The sequence below is a fragment of the Bombus pascuorum genome, chromosome 11, assembly GCF_905332965.1.
Source record: "Bombus pascuorum chromosome 11, iyBomPasc1.1, whole genome shotgun sequence".
In the NCBI taxonomy this organism is placed as follows: Eukaryota; Metazoa; Arthropoda; class Insecta; order Hymenoptera; family Apidae; genus Bombus; species Bombus pascuorum.
Genome location: NC_083498.1, coordinates 3,197,851 through 3,213,085, shown reverse-complemented (window position 1 = coordinate 3,213,085; position 15,235 = coordinate 3,197,851). Strand labels below are relative to the sequence as shown.

The following is a 15,235-nucleotide window of genomic DNA, read 5'->3' as shown; positions in this document are numbered from 1 at the left end:
TATCATGCCTCATACTTTTCCTTTATATTCCCAAAATCTTAACGTTTCAAGAATACATATATGTACATATGCTTTGGCAAACGTCCTCTTTCCTTTTCCTTTTTTAATTAAATGAACTACTATGTTTTTCGTACTTCATGTTATTTCACGTCATACGTCATTTCCAACCAAGAAAGAACTCAAGCGAAGATTGATCGCAAAACACGCGATCAAATTTCACTTGAGTTAGCCATAACATCGCAAAATCATTTTACCCATGTGTGATATACATCCACGGTGAAAAAGATCATCCGACGAAATGGATCCATTTTTTACGTCTTTCGCAAGAAACTGGGTAAATGAATTGCTCACAAAGATTCGTCGTAAACATTATTCTCGATACGATAAAGTAGAATAATCAAAATATATCAAACAATTCATTCTGATTCTCTATATACAAAGTTCCTTAATCGATTATCGCACTAATAAGCACGATACCAGATAGATTAACGTGATAGATTAACGTGAACAAACAGAGATATAAAAATTAATAGTACTGTACAATTAAAGGAAATAAAGAAAATAAAAAGGGAAAACGAAAGGAAATATTTTATACAAATATGCTTCTTTACATCTAGGACGAGCGTTAGCCACACATGCTCGTTTTGAATACGCATCAAAGAAATCCTCTACAATGTCCTCGGACTATATAGACGCGCAGTAAGCAATCATACATTGTATATATTTGGCGTGAACCTTTGATTCGTATTGTTGAACGTTTATTTACTAAAAATATATCCGTATCTTGATAAAAAAAACAATCTATCAATGGAGATTTAGCGTTTTCTTTACAAACAATACAACTCGTTGAACATTCTAATAATGAAGACGCGACGATTACACGTTTGTTCAGATACGACGGCGCTTTGATTCGAAAGTGGCACCTGAACGCTGCGTGCATCCGTTTAAAACACGCGCGCAATTACGATCTACATTTATACTTGCTTCAACATCGAATCCTCGCAAATGCCTGTATCCTGACATTCGACAGCACAACAAGCATATACATGTATATACATTCGACAATCGAAAATATACTTTTTCCACGTGTGCATTATGTACGCATAAAATCGCTAGATATTCTACGAACACACTAGAAACTGTCATATGTATTCTCGATAGGATGGTAAATTGTCCTCGAATTGTCTCAATGACTCTAGTTCAATATGCATGCGTATATAAGATGTAGAAAAAATTTATTTATTGTAAGATCATGTACACCATTGATCACGAGAACATGTTTGTTCTTCAAAGTTCTCAGGAGAAATGATCATCGGGCGGATTGTATGGTCTGTATGTATCCAGTATATTTTCGACAAGATCGCCGTAAGAAATTCATCTCATTTATATATAACAATTCATATTTGATATATAAAATATATCTTAAGAGAGAAAACCGACTTTCTAATCTCTTCTTCTTCTCCTCCTTTCTTGAAAACGTTAAAAGTTTGTTAGTTATTTCGCAGTTCGGTCACAACATATGTATGTATGTATATCATTGCAAAGCGATGCTCCGAAATCACAGATGTTCACAATGTTTTACATCGTCATCGGTATTTCATCGAATTAAAGAAAATAGTTCTTCCATGTATAACCGATCGCTGAACAGCCACACTTTGCACGCCAAGCATCGCCTATCATGTGTTTCATATTATAGATCTTATTACAACCAAAACGAATTACTCGCCGGTCCTTGTTCCAAAATTTAAGCCAGAATAGCCATGCAAAGAGCTCGCATAACTTGACCTTCGAATTACCTCGACATTTGGAGCTCTGTGATTCATTTGTTATTCTTAAGGGGTAAGAAAATTTCATTTCGGTTCGATGATAGAGATTAATTAGACATTAACCCTCGCTCACCGAAGAAAGCGAACTACGTGTAGAACCAACTGTATGATGCGTCAAGTCGGTAAGATCTGCTGGTAAGCACAATGGTATCGCGCTTGGCCCGTAAATCGCCTCTTGTTCCTCCAGTTGTAACGCAAACTGTTCTTCCAATTTCTGTAAAGGAAAATTTCAGATATTCAAATAAATAGATAATACATAACGTGTAAAATAGTGATGGATATAAACGGTATTCCCTACGAATGAGTTTCAACAAAACTAAATCGCTCAAAATATTAAAGAGAACTGTATAGATCTCGTGGAGCTAACCGTTTAATTGCTCTTAGTTGCTTATACTATATCTATGGCTTATTTACTCTATATTCGCATCAACAGACGTTTTTTAGACTGACCTTGTTTATTACCTAGTAGACCGTTCTCATATCCAGTCGTGGAATCTCTTTCCCGACATGTTGCTTGTTGGATTCTTAATGAAAGAGGTACGTAATAAAAGTGGGAATAACATAATCTAACGTACACATTGGAAACACTTATATGAAAAACCCTTGATACGTATAAGCATTTACCGCACATTTTTACTACGTCCGATAAGTATACAACATATAGCCCACAATTATCACCGATTCACCCTGTTATGATCTTTACTTAATAACCATCGAAAAGCTGCTATCGAAACACGACACTTGCATATATTATTATCGATAATACAACGAACGATAAACGTCTAATTAAACATAAAGTCTGCATAAAGTACCATTCTATTTTGCTAATAATAGGTATGAGTGCTTGTTAATATTCTGTGAACATTAATGATTGTCAACTGGAATATCCCGTGGAACTTTATGTTCATCTGCGATGAAAACTTCACAAATGTTCTGCACATGAACAATAAATCTACGACATCATAATATAACAATGACATTTCATCCATGAGTTAATTAATGCCAGTAACTTATTCTTTAACATTTCAATACTTAGAGAACCATGGACTTTTACCTAGTAGCTAACAATGACACACTCTTATCGATTTACGAATACGTGTTTTGTTGATTTTTTATACCTTTTTTAAGAGTCGCAAACAAAACTCATGTTATAAATTAATTATTTCCTGGCGACGTATTACTGCTCATTCAACTGTTATTCCGTATAAGCCCAAACAATATACATTTTCCTTGGAATTGGTTACGCAAAAATATATTAAAAATATATTAAATGTACATATATATGTATGTAGGGGAGAGGGAGAAGACAAATTCATACGTATACGTATGTACATATACATATATAGTAATGAATGTATACAGCATTTAAACAAACGATAAATATTGCGAAATAAATGAAGCAACGGTGAGTAAAGCGGGCATGTTACCCTTAAATGCACAAAGCATAATTCAACGAGAGAAACTTCGAAATAATAAAAAGATAGGTCTTAAGAAAATACCTCTAAAAATGTTGAATGAAAATCCAAATTTGTTTTCTGAAATAAATGCTAAATCAAACGAGACATCAAACGAAAAACTGGATTACAGTAAGTTAGAAGATTATTTCGAAACTTCTCTCTCAATAACGAAAACATTTGAAAGGAGACACAACAGAATATTCGGAGTATTTACTATCTACGAGACGAAGGAGGTGGTACTAGATCTGGTTTGGATCGACTTCGTGATAGCATGCCATTAATGGAACCGGTGTCCGAACTACTAACTCTTAGAGACACCCTTGGAATGGTAAATGGAGAAGGAGACGTTGGAGTAGAGCGGGGCAAACGCGGAGATTTCTTCCAACTTTCAAAATAAAAGAGAGAATAATCTATACATAAAAGGGGAGAAGAGAAACCACTACGACTCGAGGGCAAATAGTCTCGGTAACGAGCTTCCAATGCTTCCATTTCAGCCGTCAGCTCAGCTTCTAACTTCTATAACAAGTACATTAAGCTTATTTCAGTATAACCATGCTTGTTTCTATTAAGCTTACTTAAAAATCGCGATTGATTCATATCTCTTCTCGCGCTGGTCATCGATCATCGTATGAGCCACAGGACATGGAAACCTATGACTTCGCTCTACGTATAATCGTTATCAAGAAGATAAAAAGAAGAAAACATGAAAGAGTAGACAAGTAGACAGAAAAAGAGAGCAAGAGAAAGGAAAGGAGAAAATAAAAGCTTCGCGAAATATGAAAGGCAAAGTAACAAGGAAAATTAATATTAATTTACCTGTTTTCGTGGCTTGAGCTGCCCTTTCCATTCACGAAGCTCTTTACCATACGCCTCTTCTAATTCCTTTAATTTCAATGTCTCGTGTTCCATCAACATCTTTCTCTTTTCGTTTTGCAACTGTTCCAGTTCTTTGATTGTAGCATCGCTTTGCGCTCTTACCTCTTCCAACTGCCGCGAATGCTTTAGTTCAAATCTTTGCTGCTCGGCTCTATATCGTTTTTTCTCATTCTCCTGGAATTTTTTCAATTTCTCTCTTTCAGCATCAGGATCCGGCGCGATAATTGACGACATAGAAATCCTCATAGATTCTCTGAACATCATTTCACGTGCCTTCATCTCGTTGCGAATTCTTTTCGGCAAATTTCTACGTTCCACCGTCTGTCGTTTAATCAGTTCCTCCTCTTTTCGTTGATTCATTCTCTTCATTTGTTCCAATTCCTTTTCATGACGTATCAGCATCTGGTGTCTTTGTAAAAAGAAAATATCCTTTAGCTGTTTCTTCAACAGCTGCTGTTTCTCATGGATGTGCCGTTCTTCTTGCTCCCAAATCGCTGCCTCTCGAGCTCTCATCAACTGTTGTTTCTGCTGCAAAAATTGCCTTTCCATTAAAGCAATTTTCTCGCGATGACTGTCAGATAATCTTCTCAACAATAGTTCATGACTTTCGTTAAGCTTATCTAAAAAGTGCTTTTCCCTTTCCTCATGTTCAGCCTCCAATTTTTCTTTGCGTATCTTAAATGCACTCTTCCTCTTATCTTTCGGCATTAAATCTACTTCATGTTTAAGTAACTTTAGTTCCTGTTTCAATCCCTCACGGAACTGTTTCAATTCCCTTTCTTGCTCACTACGAATCTTTTTCGAAGCGAGCCTAAGATCAGCCTCCTGTTGCGCTTCCGCTCGTTCGATTTGTTGCCTCTGTTGCCGAGCGAGTGTTTCCAGATCAGTTTCGGCATTTCTTTCCAAAAGTTGTCTCTCTTGCTCGAAACGTTTCTCTTGTTGATCTTTGTTAAACTGTGCCTTTTGCGATAAATCCTGAAACTGTTTCTGCTCCATTTTCTGTAGCATCTTTAATTCCCTCAACTCTTGCTTCCTAAAGATTTGATCATCATAAACTTTACCGTTTTCATCATCACCGTAAATTACCTTCGATGTCGTCGTAGTAACTACGACACCATCGATCTCAAACTTTCTAGTTCGCTTTCTCGTCTTTTTCTTCAAATTCATCATTTGAATATCCTCTTTCGTTCTTGTTGGTCGTGGTATATCACGATTATAATCCGGCTTCCGTCGCAATACCACTTCCTCGTCCACTTCCGCGGATTGTCCTTGACTTAGATGATTTTCCTTGCTGGATTCCCTACTATCCTGACTTATCGTGGTAGAAATGGATTCAGCATCGGAGCGATCTATGCTCTTACTGGGCGTATGCGACCTTGTCGATCCAGATTCACTTTGAGATCTAGATCCTTCGAAGCTATCCGGAGATACTCTTTTCTCTTTGTATCCTTTATTTACTTCTTTTTGTTTAAGCGTTTTTAACGTTTTTTCGTCCATAGGAGTAACCATTGCAGATTTATCATTCTTCAACAAACCATTCATTTTCTTGGAACTTCTTTCCACTTCATCGATATCTATGGATTCTATAGTCGTCCCAGCAACTATCATTTTAGTAATTTCATCTCCGCTATCGCTTTTTGTACTCGACATTTCAATTAAGCTTGCGTCACTGTGAGAAGAAGAAGTTCGTACGGCTTCGTGTTTATTAAGTATCGAGGAATCTTTCACTTGTTCCTTATCTTCGCCGACGGTAACGACAGAAACGTGACTAGTGTCCTGCAATTCGTCTATGATTGGACTCACAATGAGAACCTCGGATTCATCTAACTTCTTGCCAACTCTTTTAGAAACGTCTGTAAGAATTATAGGTTGCTCCTGGGGCATGTACTCTAAACTATCTAAACTAGGAAAGCCGTCATCGTCGGTTGAACTTTCATTCACTTGTGTTTTGTTTAATTCATTCGCTACAATAACAACTTCCGATGTTGGAGGAGGTTGACGACAAGAAGGATTCGCTGCCAGTGACACAGCATCGACAAGAACCGGAGGATGCGTCGTTACTACAGTTACTTGACTAACGTTGCTTGCAAGACTATTCGATAAATCTGGACTATCTGCTGTGATCCGGACGGTTGATGTATTTGGACGTATTTCTTGGTCGGATTTACCTAAAAGTTCAATACGTATTCCTTTATTCCTATAAGTATTAATAATTCACTTCTAATCTTATAACATTAACTAAATATTTATGACTATTGTTATAAACAATAAACTAATTGTATAATGCAAAATGATAAAGTAACTTTGATTTTACCGGTAATGACAACTACATTATCACCACTGCTTCTTCTCGAAGCATTTCTAATGGGAGTTGATGTAATTACTGATACATTCACTGAAGAACCTTTTTTCTCACAGTTTACGTTATCGCTGTTGCTCGTCATATTTTCATAATTGTGTTCTTTACTTGGCCATTTTTTATCCCGTTTCCCGTCAAATTCATCCGAAAAGTTTTCTAACGAAACATATCTGGAAGATCCTTCACTATGACTTTTGACAACAGATTCTGATTTAGATGTTCCATAATCAGTTTTAACATCTTCAGTAGAACATGCTTTAACGATATTTTTTTCGGATGCGCTTGCAGTTAGATCTCGTTGAGATAACGTCTCCATAGAAGAAACACTCATTCGCATTTCAGTATCCATCGAAAATCGTTTCTCTAAAACTGCATTTAACTTTTGCTCTACAGATTTTCGTTTTTCTTGTAAACTCTTATAATTTTCTTCTGGTGAAGATTGTCCTTTAACTTGTATATCAGTTGGTGTTTTCTTTTCAATTCTGAAATTTAATGTCCTTAATATAAATAATTAATATTAAATTAGATATAAATTCAAAGAAACATGTACGAATATGTCGATAAAAATTTAACACAACTAGAAATAAGTACCTGTTCTTTTCTTCTAAAGACGATTGTTTATTGAATACTGGTTTCGTCCAGTCTTCGGCCAATTCTAATTTAACTGGTGCTGATTTCCTTTTCTCTTCTAATGATAATTGTGTTCTCGGTGATGAATTCGTCTTATTATCTACAGATCTTTGCCTGATATCACCTTTGTTTGCATCATCTATCTTATTCTTCTCTCTTTCGTTATTATCTGGTACATTCTTTTCTAAACTAGGTAGTACGCTTGTTTTCTCGGAGAGCGCATCTACACTTTTTTGTTCCTTACCTACCATTTCCTGAGCAGACTGAGACGGCTCATTTTTGTCTCTCTGTTGCTTATCAATAATCTTGCATTCATTTAATACTTCTGCATCGCTTTGTTTATTATCAATCATTTTCAGGTTATTTTCCTTATCTTCAATTTTACTATTCTGTCGCATAAGTGGCGGAGGAGGTGCAGGCCCTTTTTCTCGAGATACCCTACGTTCGTTTGTTTCATTTGTACTAGGAGGTTTAGGTGCCTGAAAATAATTACGATATTATTGCTATTTATATAAAAATGTCAACAATTGATTAAAAAGAAATGTACTTGTTTTTTCTCAACAGTAACAGGTATGTTGTCTTTTGATTCTGCTTTACGTAATTTCTTGTTTCTATCCTCCTTTTCACCATCCCTGTTAATTTCTCGTTTATGATTTTCTTCTTTTTTCGCTGACACAGGTGATGCAACAAGATTTTCCTTTTCAGAAACTGAAAAAAGAAACATAAACACAATTTATAATAATTTTCATCATTACCTAAATGGCATTTAATATAGTATAAATCATATTTACTCTGAACATCAGCGTCACTGCGCATAGACGCAGAGTCATCTCCGAGTTGATCCAGCTCCAGAGGAAGCTGAGATGTACGTTGCTCCTGAAATTTTTACGTTTCTATTTTATTTATATATGATTATATGATTCATACACACGATGCAATTCATAATTAAAAATATCCAAACTGATACAAAATACGAAATGTAACTTCTAAGAATAATAAAGTATGCAAAATGGAGGTACTATTGAAATATCAAAAAAAACAGTGAGAATAAAAATACATAATTAATATATTTTTATAAAAACTGTCATCATATTAATTATAACAAACATTATGATCGAATATGAATAAATTTGATATAAAAATAGCTTATGCACTGCAGTTGTAAAAACAATAAAAATAGCGAAGAACTGTAATAATATGTACAAAAAATACATTGAAATCAAGTTAGACAACACTTATTGCATAAGCTACTGACCTGACAAACGCAGGGATGATGGGGCTGGCGAGGCCCAGGAGAGCCGCATGCACAGCCAAATTATCCAAATTACAATACCATATTTATTAGGATATCATTAGATTAAATGTTACAAAGAAAAAAAATGAAAAGTTTAGTAAAACTTTTAAAATTATGATGTCAAATGGTACCATATGTAACAAATAATAAATGTAATAATAATTCAAATACATATTTATAATTTTTGTGAGAATCAAATTATCGTATTAATTTGGCAAATTAAAAAGAAGCATACTTTTACAACGCATATTACATGCATGAATCTGTCTAAGATATTATGCATGTTCATCATGCATAAGTATAACAAAGAGTAATTATGTGTTATATGAAACTGAGATGGAATTTATTAAAAATTTACATAATCGCATACAAAAATACTTCATTACAATTATAAACTTCCGGAATACAAATAAATATTTTTCATTTTCTAATCGTTTAAGAACGACTAATAAATTTGAACAATTCAATCTATGTGGTCTGTTCAAAAGCAGCTTACCAATCCGTTGATACTGTTCTCTGTGCTTTTTCGCTTTTTTGGCCTTCTATCAAAACGAAAGCGTGTAACAACGTATATACATGTTAATGCCGTTTATAAAGCTCTGTACATCGTTACGAATTAAAAGATCGCAAAGTCATAAAGCGTTTAAAGTTATTTTCACACAAAGGTTATTCGAATAGAAAATTTTCATTTTTGCATCTCTTCTTAATTAACGAAATTAAATTAATGACAATTAACAACATAAAATTAAAAACTACCTCTGTTTCTTCATCAACCAATTCTTCCTCAACAACGTCAGCTTTATATTCCAATAACAAATCTCTGATTGGTTTTGAATCCAAATTACGATTTATAAATGGATGCTTCAATAACTCATCAGCTGTAGGTCGCGACGTTGGATCCTTTATAAGGGCTTTTGCAATAAAATCATTAAAATCTTTGCTCCATTTTCCGGGTTGATCAAGTTTTGGTGGATCGCTTTTTTGTATTTTAAGAAGAACACGCATTGGAGACATTTCATGGTTTGGTGGTTCCATTTGCGCAAATTCGATTAAAGTAATACCAAGTGACCAAATGTCTACCTGTATATGAGATATATACATATTTATATATTTATATGAAAAATATTAACCCTTTACGGACGGAACGGTTCGAAGTCAACCGTACCGTGGGGCCGAGCTGCTGCCGCGATAGTCATTTAAAATTGCCAACGCACATTTCTACTTAGACACGCTTTTCGTTCATAGATGTCAAATTCTAGACATATGTACTTGCACAGATTCTCCACAGGATAAATAAAATAACACACATATGAGTCTTTTGGTTCTATGAGTTGTTTTCACCGAACGCGTATATGAGTTTCTCACCCATAGCGATGCGTTTACGTGGGACACATATGAGTTGTTCAGCTTTATAGTTGATTTTGCCAAACGCATATATGAGTTCCTCGGCCATATTGATGGCTTATGCAGATCACATATATGCGGCGGTAGTCCGCAAAGGGTTAATTATAAAATATAAACGTAATATCAATATTTAAGCACAAAAAATGTATAATTTAGAAATGTGCTACTCACTTTAAAATCATAAGGATTATCTCTAAATGTCTCACATAACACTACTTCTGGAGCCATCCAATATGGTGTTCCAATAAATGTGTCATGCTTCTGTAAAGTATGCTTATTTTTTGCAGATACTCCAAAGTCAGCTATAGACAAGGTAAGTTATTAATTTCTCTTTATATAATATAATAGAATATAAAATAGTAATTATATATGAATTTGAAAAGTACGAGGATTACCTAATTTTACTCCCCCTGCCATTGTTAATAAAACATTTCCTGCCTTTAAATCCCTATGGATAACTTTAGACTTGTGTAAAAATGCAAGACCTTTGGTCATATGTTGACATATATAGGCTATTTGTGGTTCTGTTAAAGCTTTCGCCAATTCAACCATTATAGAATCAACAGCACCACCATCACAATATTCTATTAACATCTATAAATTTATATTAATAGAATTATACAAATATTAATTGAGAAATATAAATATTAAACTTATAAGTATTATATAACTGTAAACATACCCATAGTTTACCCTCAATAAAATATGCTTCGTGTAATTCAACAACATTTGGGTGTTTACACTCTGATAAAATATCTATCTCGATCATAAAATCACTAAGATCATCTTCTCCTTCCAGTGCACACATTTTTGCAGCAGCAAGCTGATGAGTTTGCCTGTGCTGCGCCTGAAATATTCAATACTTGTTTAATAAATTGAACAATTACAACTAGAAGCATTTGATTATGAAATTATATAACTATGTATTACCTTATAAACTTTCCCAAATGCCCCATCTCCTAATTCACCTATCATTTCCCAGAATTCTTCTGGGTTACAATCCATTTTAATATTATTGTACAATTTCTTTTTCTTTGCGTCATTCCCACCGAAGTGGAATGCCTTTTTTAAATTTGATAAGAATGACATTTTTGTGATTCTTATTTAATATATTTGCATGTATAAAAATTATACTTCTATTACATTATGTCATAAAACTCAATAATGTTTATCATTAGCAACAAATATGTACCTTACATTTAAACATAAATCTTATGTAGCTCTTAAATAATTCATTGTTATATGAAATCATTACAAGATGCATAAAATCATCTTTCCCTTATATATACTTTTGCATACTTTCCATTATTTTAACATATTTTCTACTAGAATAGAAAACATTCTAAAACATATATTTGGCTTATATCCCTGTTTTATACCAGGGGATTGTACCAAATCTCTCCCACATCTTGACACCATATAGTCAATATCCACTAATTAGCAAATATATTGTTTAAATAAATAGTAATGCAAATGTAAAGAATGAAACCCATCATTAACAATTTTATACTTTCACTCCTAATATATATCAAGCTGAAATAAAGAAAAATTACATTAAAAATTACAATAATATATTTACAACATTGTCTAATATATTTAGAAGTGATGCTACTAAGATGATATTTATTACTTCTTAAATTTAATTTAAATGAACTAAGACATTATACATATAAAAATCATAAATATAATATGTATAAGGATATATCACACATTTTTAGGAAAAAAAGATATAATCAAATGAATAGGTTTTGAAAAATACATATTACAATATAACTGATATTAACAACATTAACATAATATTACTTATTCAGTAAAATGAGTAAATATGAAGAGTACGAATAAAATGGTTATGATAAAACCATTATATAAATAAATAAATAAATGTATATATATATGTGTATATATATATATATATATATATATATATATGTATGTATATCAAAAAGATAAATATAATAAAAGTAATGTTACTAAATGCTAACATTCAATGCAAATTCAACAGTTTCTTATTAATTTCAAAAGCTCACACTATCTGATTAGTATACTTAGTTGCTTCACTGATATATTGTATTAAGCTACACTTTTTAATATCTATTTACTTATCTATGAAAGGTTTAAGATATACATATAATCAATTTTATCTATTTATTCAATAAGAAATACAAATTTGATTGATCTACAAATGAAAAGAAATAAAGAAATTCTTTTTACTATAAGAACAAAAAACTACGAGATCAGAAAAGTGCTGAGAATGTCAAAATTGACGGTCACGAGGTTGACACAATTTTGACAAGTAATCTACAACCGTATCTGTCCGCCATCGTTTTGTAAATACACTTTCTCCGTCTTGTACGTGTTAAAAACCTATCAAAGATGAAATTTGTAAAAATAAAACTACATCAGAATCATCTAAATATTTCAGATGAAAATTATAATAAAAAACAATGTATCTACGTATTTTGAATACAACGACAAAATTTCCCATCATTTATGCTGTTTGTTAGCTTGGTAAAGCCGACGTATTTCTCTCGATTCAAGATTTGAGAAATCGCAAAAGAACGTTTTAATCTTAGTCATACAAGGCAGTGACACAAATACATCATTAATATGATAATGATATAAAGAATTTCTTGGATTTTTTTTCTTGAGAAGTATGATTTTTGAAAAAAAATCTGTAGACACATCCTCTGCTCACCTTCTCTTTTAATGATCCACCACGAAATAGGCACACTTCGTCTCGACTAATATTACCGATGATCCACTAAAAATCTTCAGATTTCACTGTTCACACTGATTGCACGTATCATCAAGAAATCCACCGTTCAAAATCCAAATATTTGAAAGAATGTGAAAACTATGGTGCGTGAAATCAGTAAACTAGACGGACCCGCACGTACGGCCATTTTCAGTAACACACGCACATCACACATTCTACTGTACCACGCCTGGAAGTGACGTAATCAATCGGCAAGTGTGCCTGTATTCTGTAAGAGGTTCTCTAACTTACGAATGCATCTTAAATGCATTTTTAACAGACTATGCAACCATTTCGCAAAATATCTCTTATAACAGTCAATGTATATGTAGTGATTATAAAAAGCATTTGTATATAGCATTATTTCCTACATTTCATTTCCATAGTATTAAATTTTTGTAATTCTATGAAAATATTATTAAACGATACAAAATTTAATATAATTAGACGCAATTAAGTAGTATGTAAATACTATTATAAATACAATGATGTGCAAATATTTTTTGTAACTATGTTTCCAAATCAGCTACAATAAAACAGTAATAATAAAATCTATGCTTTACTTAGGAGATTATGGGCATCAAAAAAATTATATATTTTATGATTCTAGCATAAAAATTTCGTTTCCTTTTTACGATAATTCAATTTTTACAGTAGCCTCACATACTGAATAGCTCTGCATATATGAAAATTAAGCATTCGTTATATTAAGTTATAGAATTGATTTTACGATGTGTCATTGTAGTTACGGAAGCCTTATAAATATATAATCTTATTAAATGTTGTGAAACAAACTTGTTTTAGCACAAAATGTCATCAAATTAATATTATGCTGAACCATAGTACTATTATATTATAATGCTTCATTTACAACGTATTTAGAGATAAAATTCTTTCTATAAATAGTATTTACCAGTTGTGTTAGCTTTCATATTAAAAGATAATTATTTTATATTCATAAAATTTGTTAGAATACAAGAAAAGAAAATTTTAGAAAACCAGATACGTACGAAATAGAAATAAGAATCTTTCTTTTATTAACATGTAAGTTTATTAATATCTAAGTAAAATGTTATCTTCACTTTAAAAGCTTAATACATAAATGCGTAAAGTTAAAATATGATATAAAATTTAAAAATTCAATAATTCTAAATATTATCATTGTCAAGGAAAAAACTTCGTTTACAAATTAGTACTAAATTGGAAATAAATAATACAGTATGTAAATTTTTCATGGACAATTTCTATGTCCATGAAATTTTCGGACTCAAGATTACCAACATAACTCACAGAAATACCAGTTTTTAATATTTTCACCTTGATCATGTTTTCACTGTACGCTGTGCGTATGCACAACAAACCGTTGCAATAATGGACGTAATCTTTTTCCATTGTTTAATTTAATTAAATAGGTACTCCTTGTTTCTATGTAGTTCTTCATACTAAAAAACTGTTTGTGTATATAAATGTTGTAAACAATTATTATATACGTTCCTAATTAACTGTTGCTTAATGAAAGCTAAATTAAAGCATTACTTGTAGTTATTTAAATAAAGATATTAAAAATGTATAATATAAATATCATCATTTTCATTAAATTACGTTTTAACAGCTTTAATTTTTGCAGTGTGTAAAGTGAAGTTAAAATGTCTGGAAAAGAAAGAGGTTTGTTTCAAATTATTTTTAAAAATTTTATTGCATCATTTAAACCAACCCGACATAAGCTAATTGGTGAAGATTATTATGGTACAAAATATTACGAAATTGAAAACCCAAGATCAAGAAGAAAGAACTCACCTCGATATTTTGTACCTGTAAATAAAGATGATGACACGCAAGAAGTACCAGTAGAATGGGAGGCATGGTTAAGATATCGTCGAAAAGATCCACCGACAAGAGAAGAAATAGAAAAAAATTATCAATTACAAATGATCAAAAAACAAAATGCTGCGGAAATAGAAGCAAAATATGGATTACAAAAGGTAAAGCAAACTAGTGAAGAAACACATACACCATTTCCAGTTTATGAAGAGTATAAAAATTATGGTCAAGATTATAAGATAAAATATGATAAACAAAAGCAAAAAAAAGATAAATAGACATAAATAAAATATCTGAGATTTAATTTAATTATATATACGCTTTTAGAATGTTAAAATTAATGGAATATCTAGTAAATATGTACAAACTTTATTATAACATATACTTGTGGTATGATATATAATTTATATGTGTATATGATTTGTGTATAGTCTATGAATAAAACAATTTATTAATACCCTATATCTTTTTTGCATATGTACTTATATTCTTCTGTCAATGAACCCTTTCTGAACAAAAATCAGTCTGCTACTGAATTTAAATAAAATATCCGTTTTATATAGAAGTAATAATAATAGTGACCCAACTGCAAATCTTTCACTGAACAAAACTATTCATAACTTTAACATTTAGTCAACCGAATAGGTCGAGATCTGTGTGACAGAACGGAAAGATCTCTCTTTTTGACTTTTGCAATGCGTTCTCTTTTTTCTTTTTTTGTTATTATCAATTATTGTTTACCTGGAATTGTTCCCAATTGCGCTACTTTTTCTGCTTTTATAAAATACAGTATATAATAAAATACACCAATTT

General features: G+C 32.0%; 2 protein-coding genes across 8 annotated transcripts; one reads left to right on the top strand and one right to left on the bottom strand.

Moving 5' to 3' along the window:
• Window positions 1-570: 570 nt before the first annotated feature.
• Window positions 571-12,807, bottom strand: LOC132912119 (serine/threonine-protein kinase 10). Of its 6 annotated transcripts, none has more exons than XM_060969238.1 (14): window positions 12,542-12,805; window positions 10,777-11,379; window positions 10,529-10,693; window positions 10,242-10,440; window positions 10,018-10,148; window positions 9,199-9,522; window positions 8,942-8,984; window positions 8,404-8,462; window positions 7,940-8,024; window positions 7,696-7,856; window positions 7,110-7,627; window positions 6,474-7,000; window positions 4,100-6,327; window positions 571-2,040 (listed from the first exon to the last, which is right to left on the bottom strand). In XM_060969238.1, exons 2-14 carry the CDS (start codon window positions 10,933-10,935, stop codon window positions 1,885-1,887), a joined length of 4,755 nt encoding a protein of 1,584 aa, XP_060825221.1. In that variant the 5' UTR covers window positions 10,936-11,379; window positions 12,542-12,805; the 3' UTR covers window positions 571-1,884. The 6 variants fall into 6 exon arrangements, with proteins under 6 accessions (XP_060825221.1, XP_060825224.1, XP_060825218.1 ...); XM_060969235.1 differs by lacking the exon at window positions 571-2,040 and adding an exon at window positions 2,660-3,799 and having other exon boundaries at window positions 12,542-12,807; XM_060969241.1 differs by lacking the exons at window positions 8,404-8,462; window positions 8,942-8,984 and having other exon boundaries at window positions 12,542-12,804.
• A 1,100-nt stretch (window positions 12,808-13,907) lies between these two features.
• LOC132912152 (NADH dehydrogenase [ubiquinone] 1 alpha subcomplex assembly factor 2) lies at window positions 13,908-14,884 on the top strand. Of its 2 annotated transcripts, none has more exons than XM_060969316.1 (2): window positions 13,908-14,013; window positions 14,229-14,884. In XM_060969316.1, exon 2 carries the CDS (start codon window positions 14,248-14,250, stop codon window positions 14,698-14,700), a length of 453 nt encoding a protein of 150 aa, XP_060825299.1. In that variant the 5' UTR covers window positions 13,908-14,013; window positions 14,229-14,247; the 3' UTR covers window positions 14,701-14,884. The 2 variants fall into 2 exon arrangements, with proteins under 2 accessions (XP_060825299.1, XP_060825298.1); XM_060969315.1 differs by lacking the exon at window positions 13,908-14,013 and adding an exon at window positions 14,020-14,168.
• Window positions 14,885-15,235: the final 351 nt, after the last annotated feature.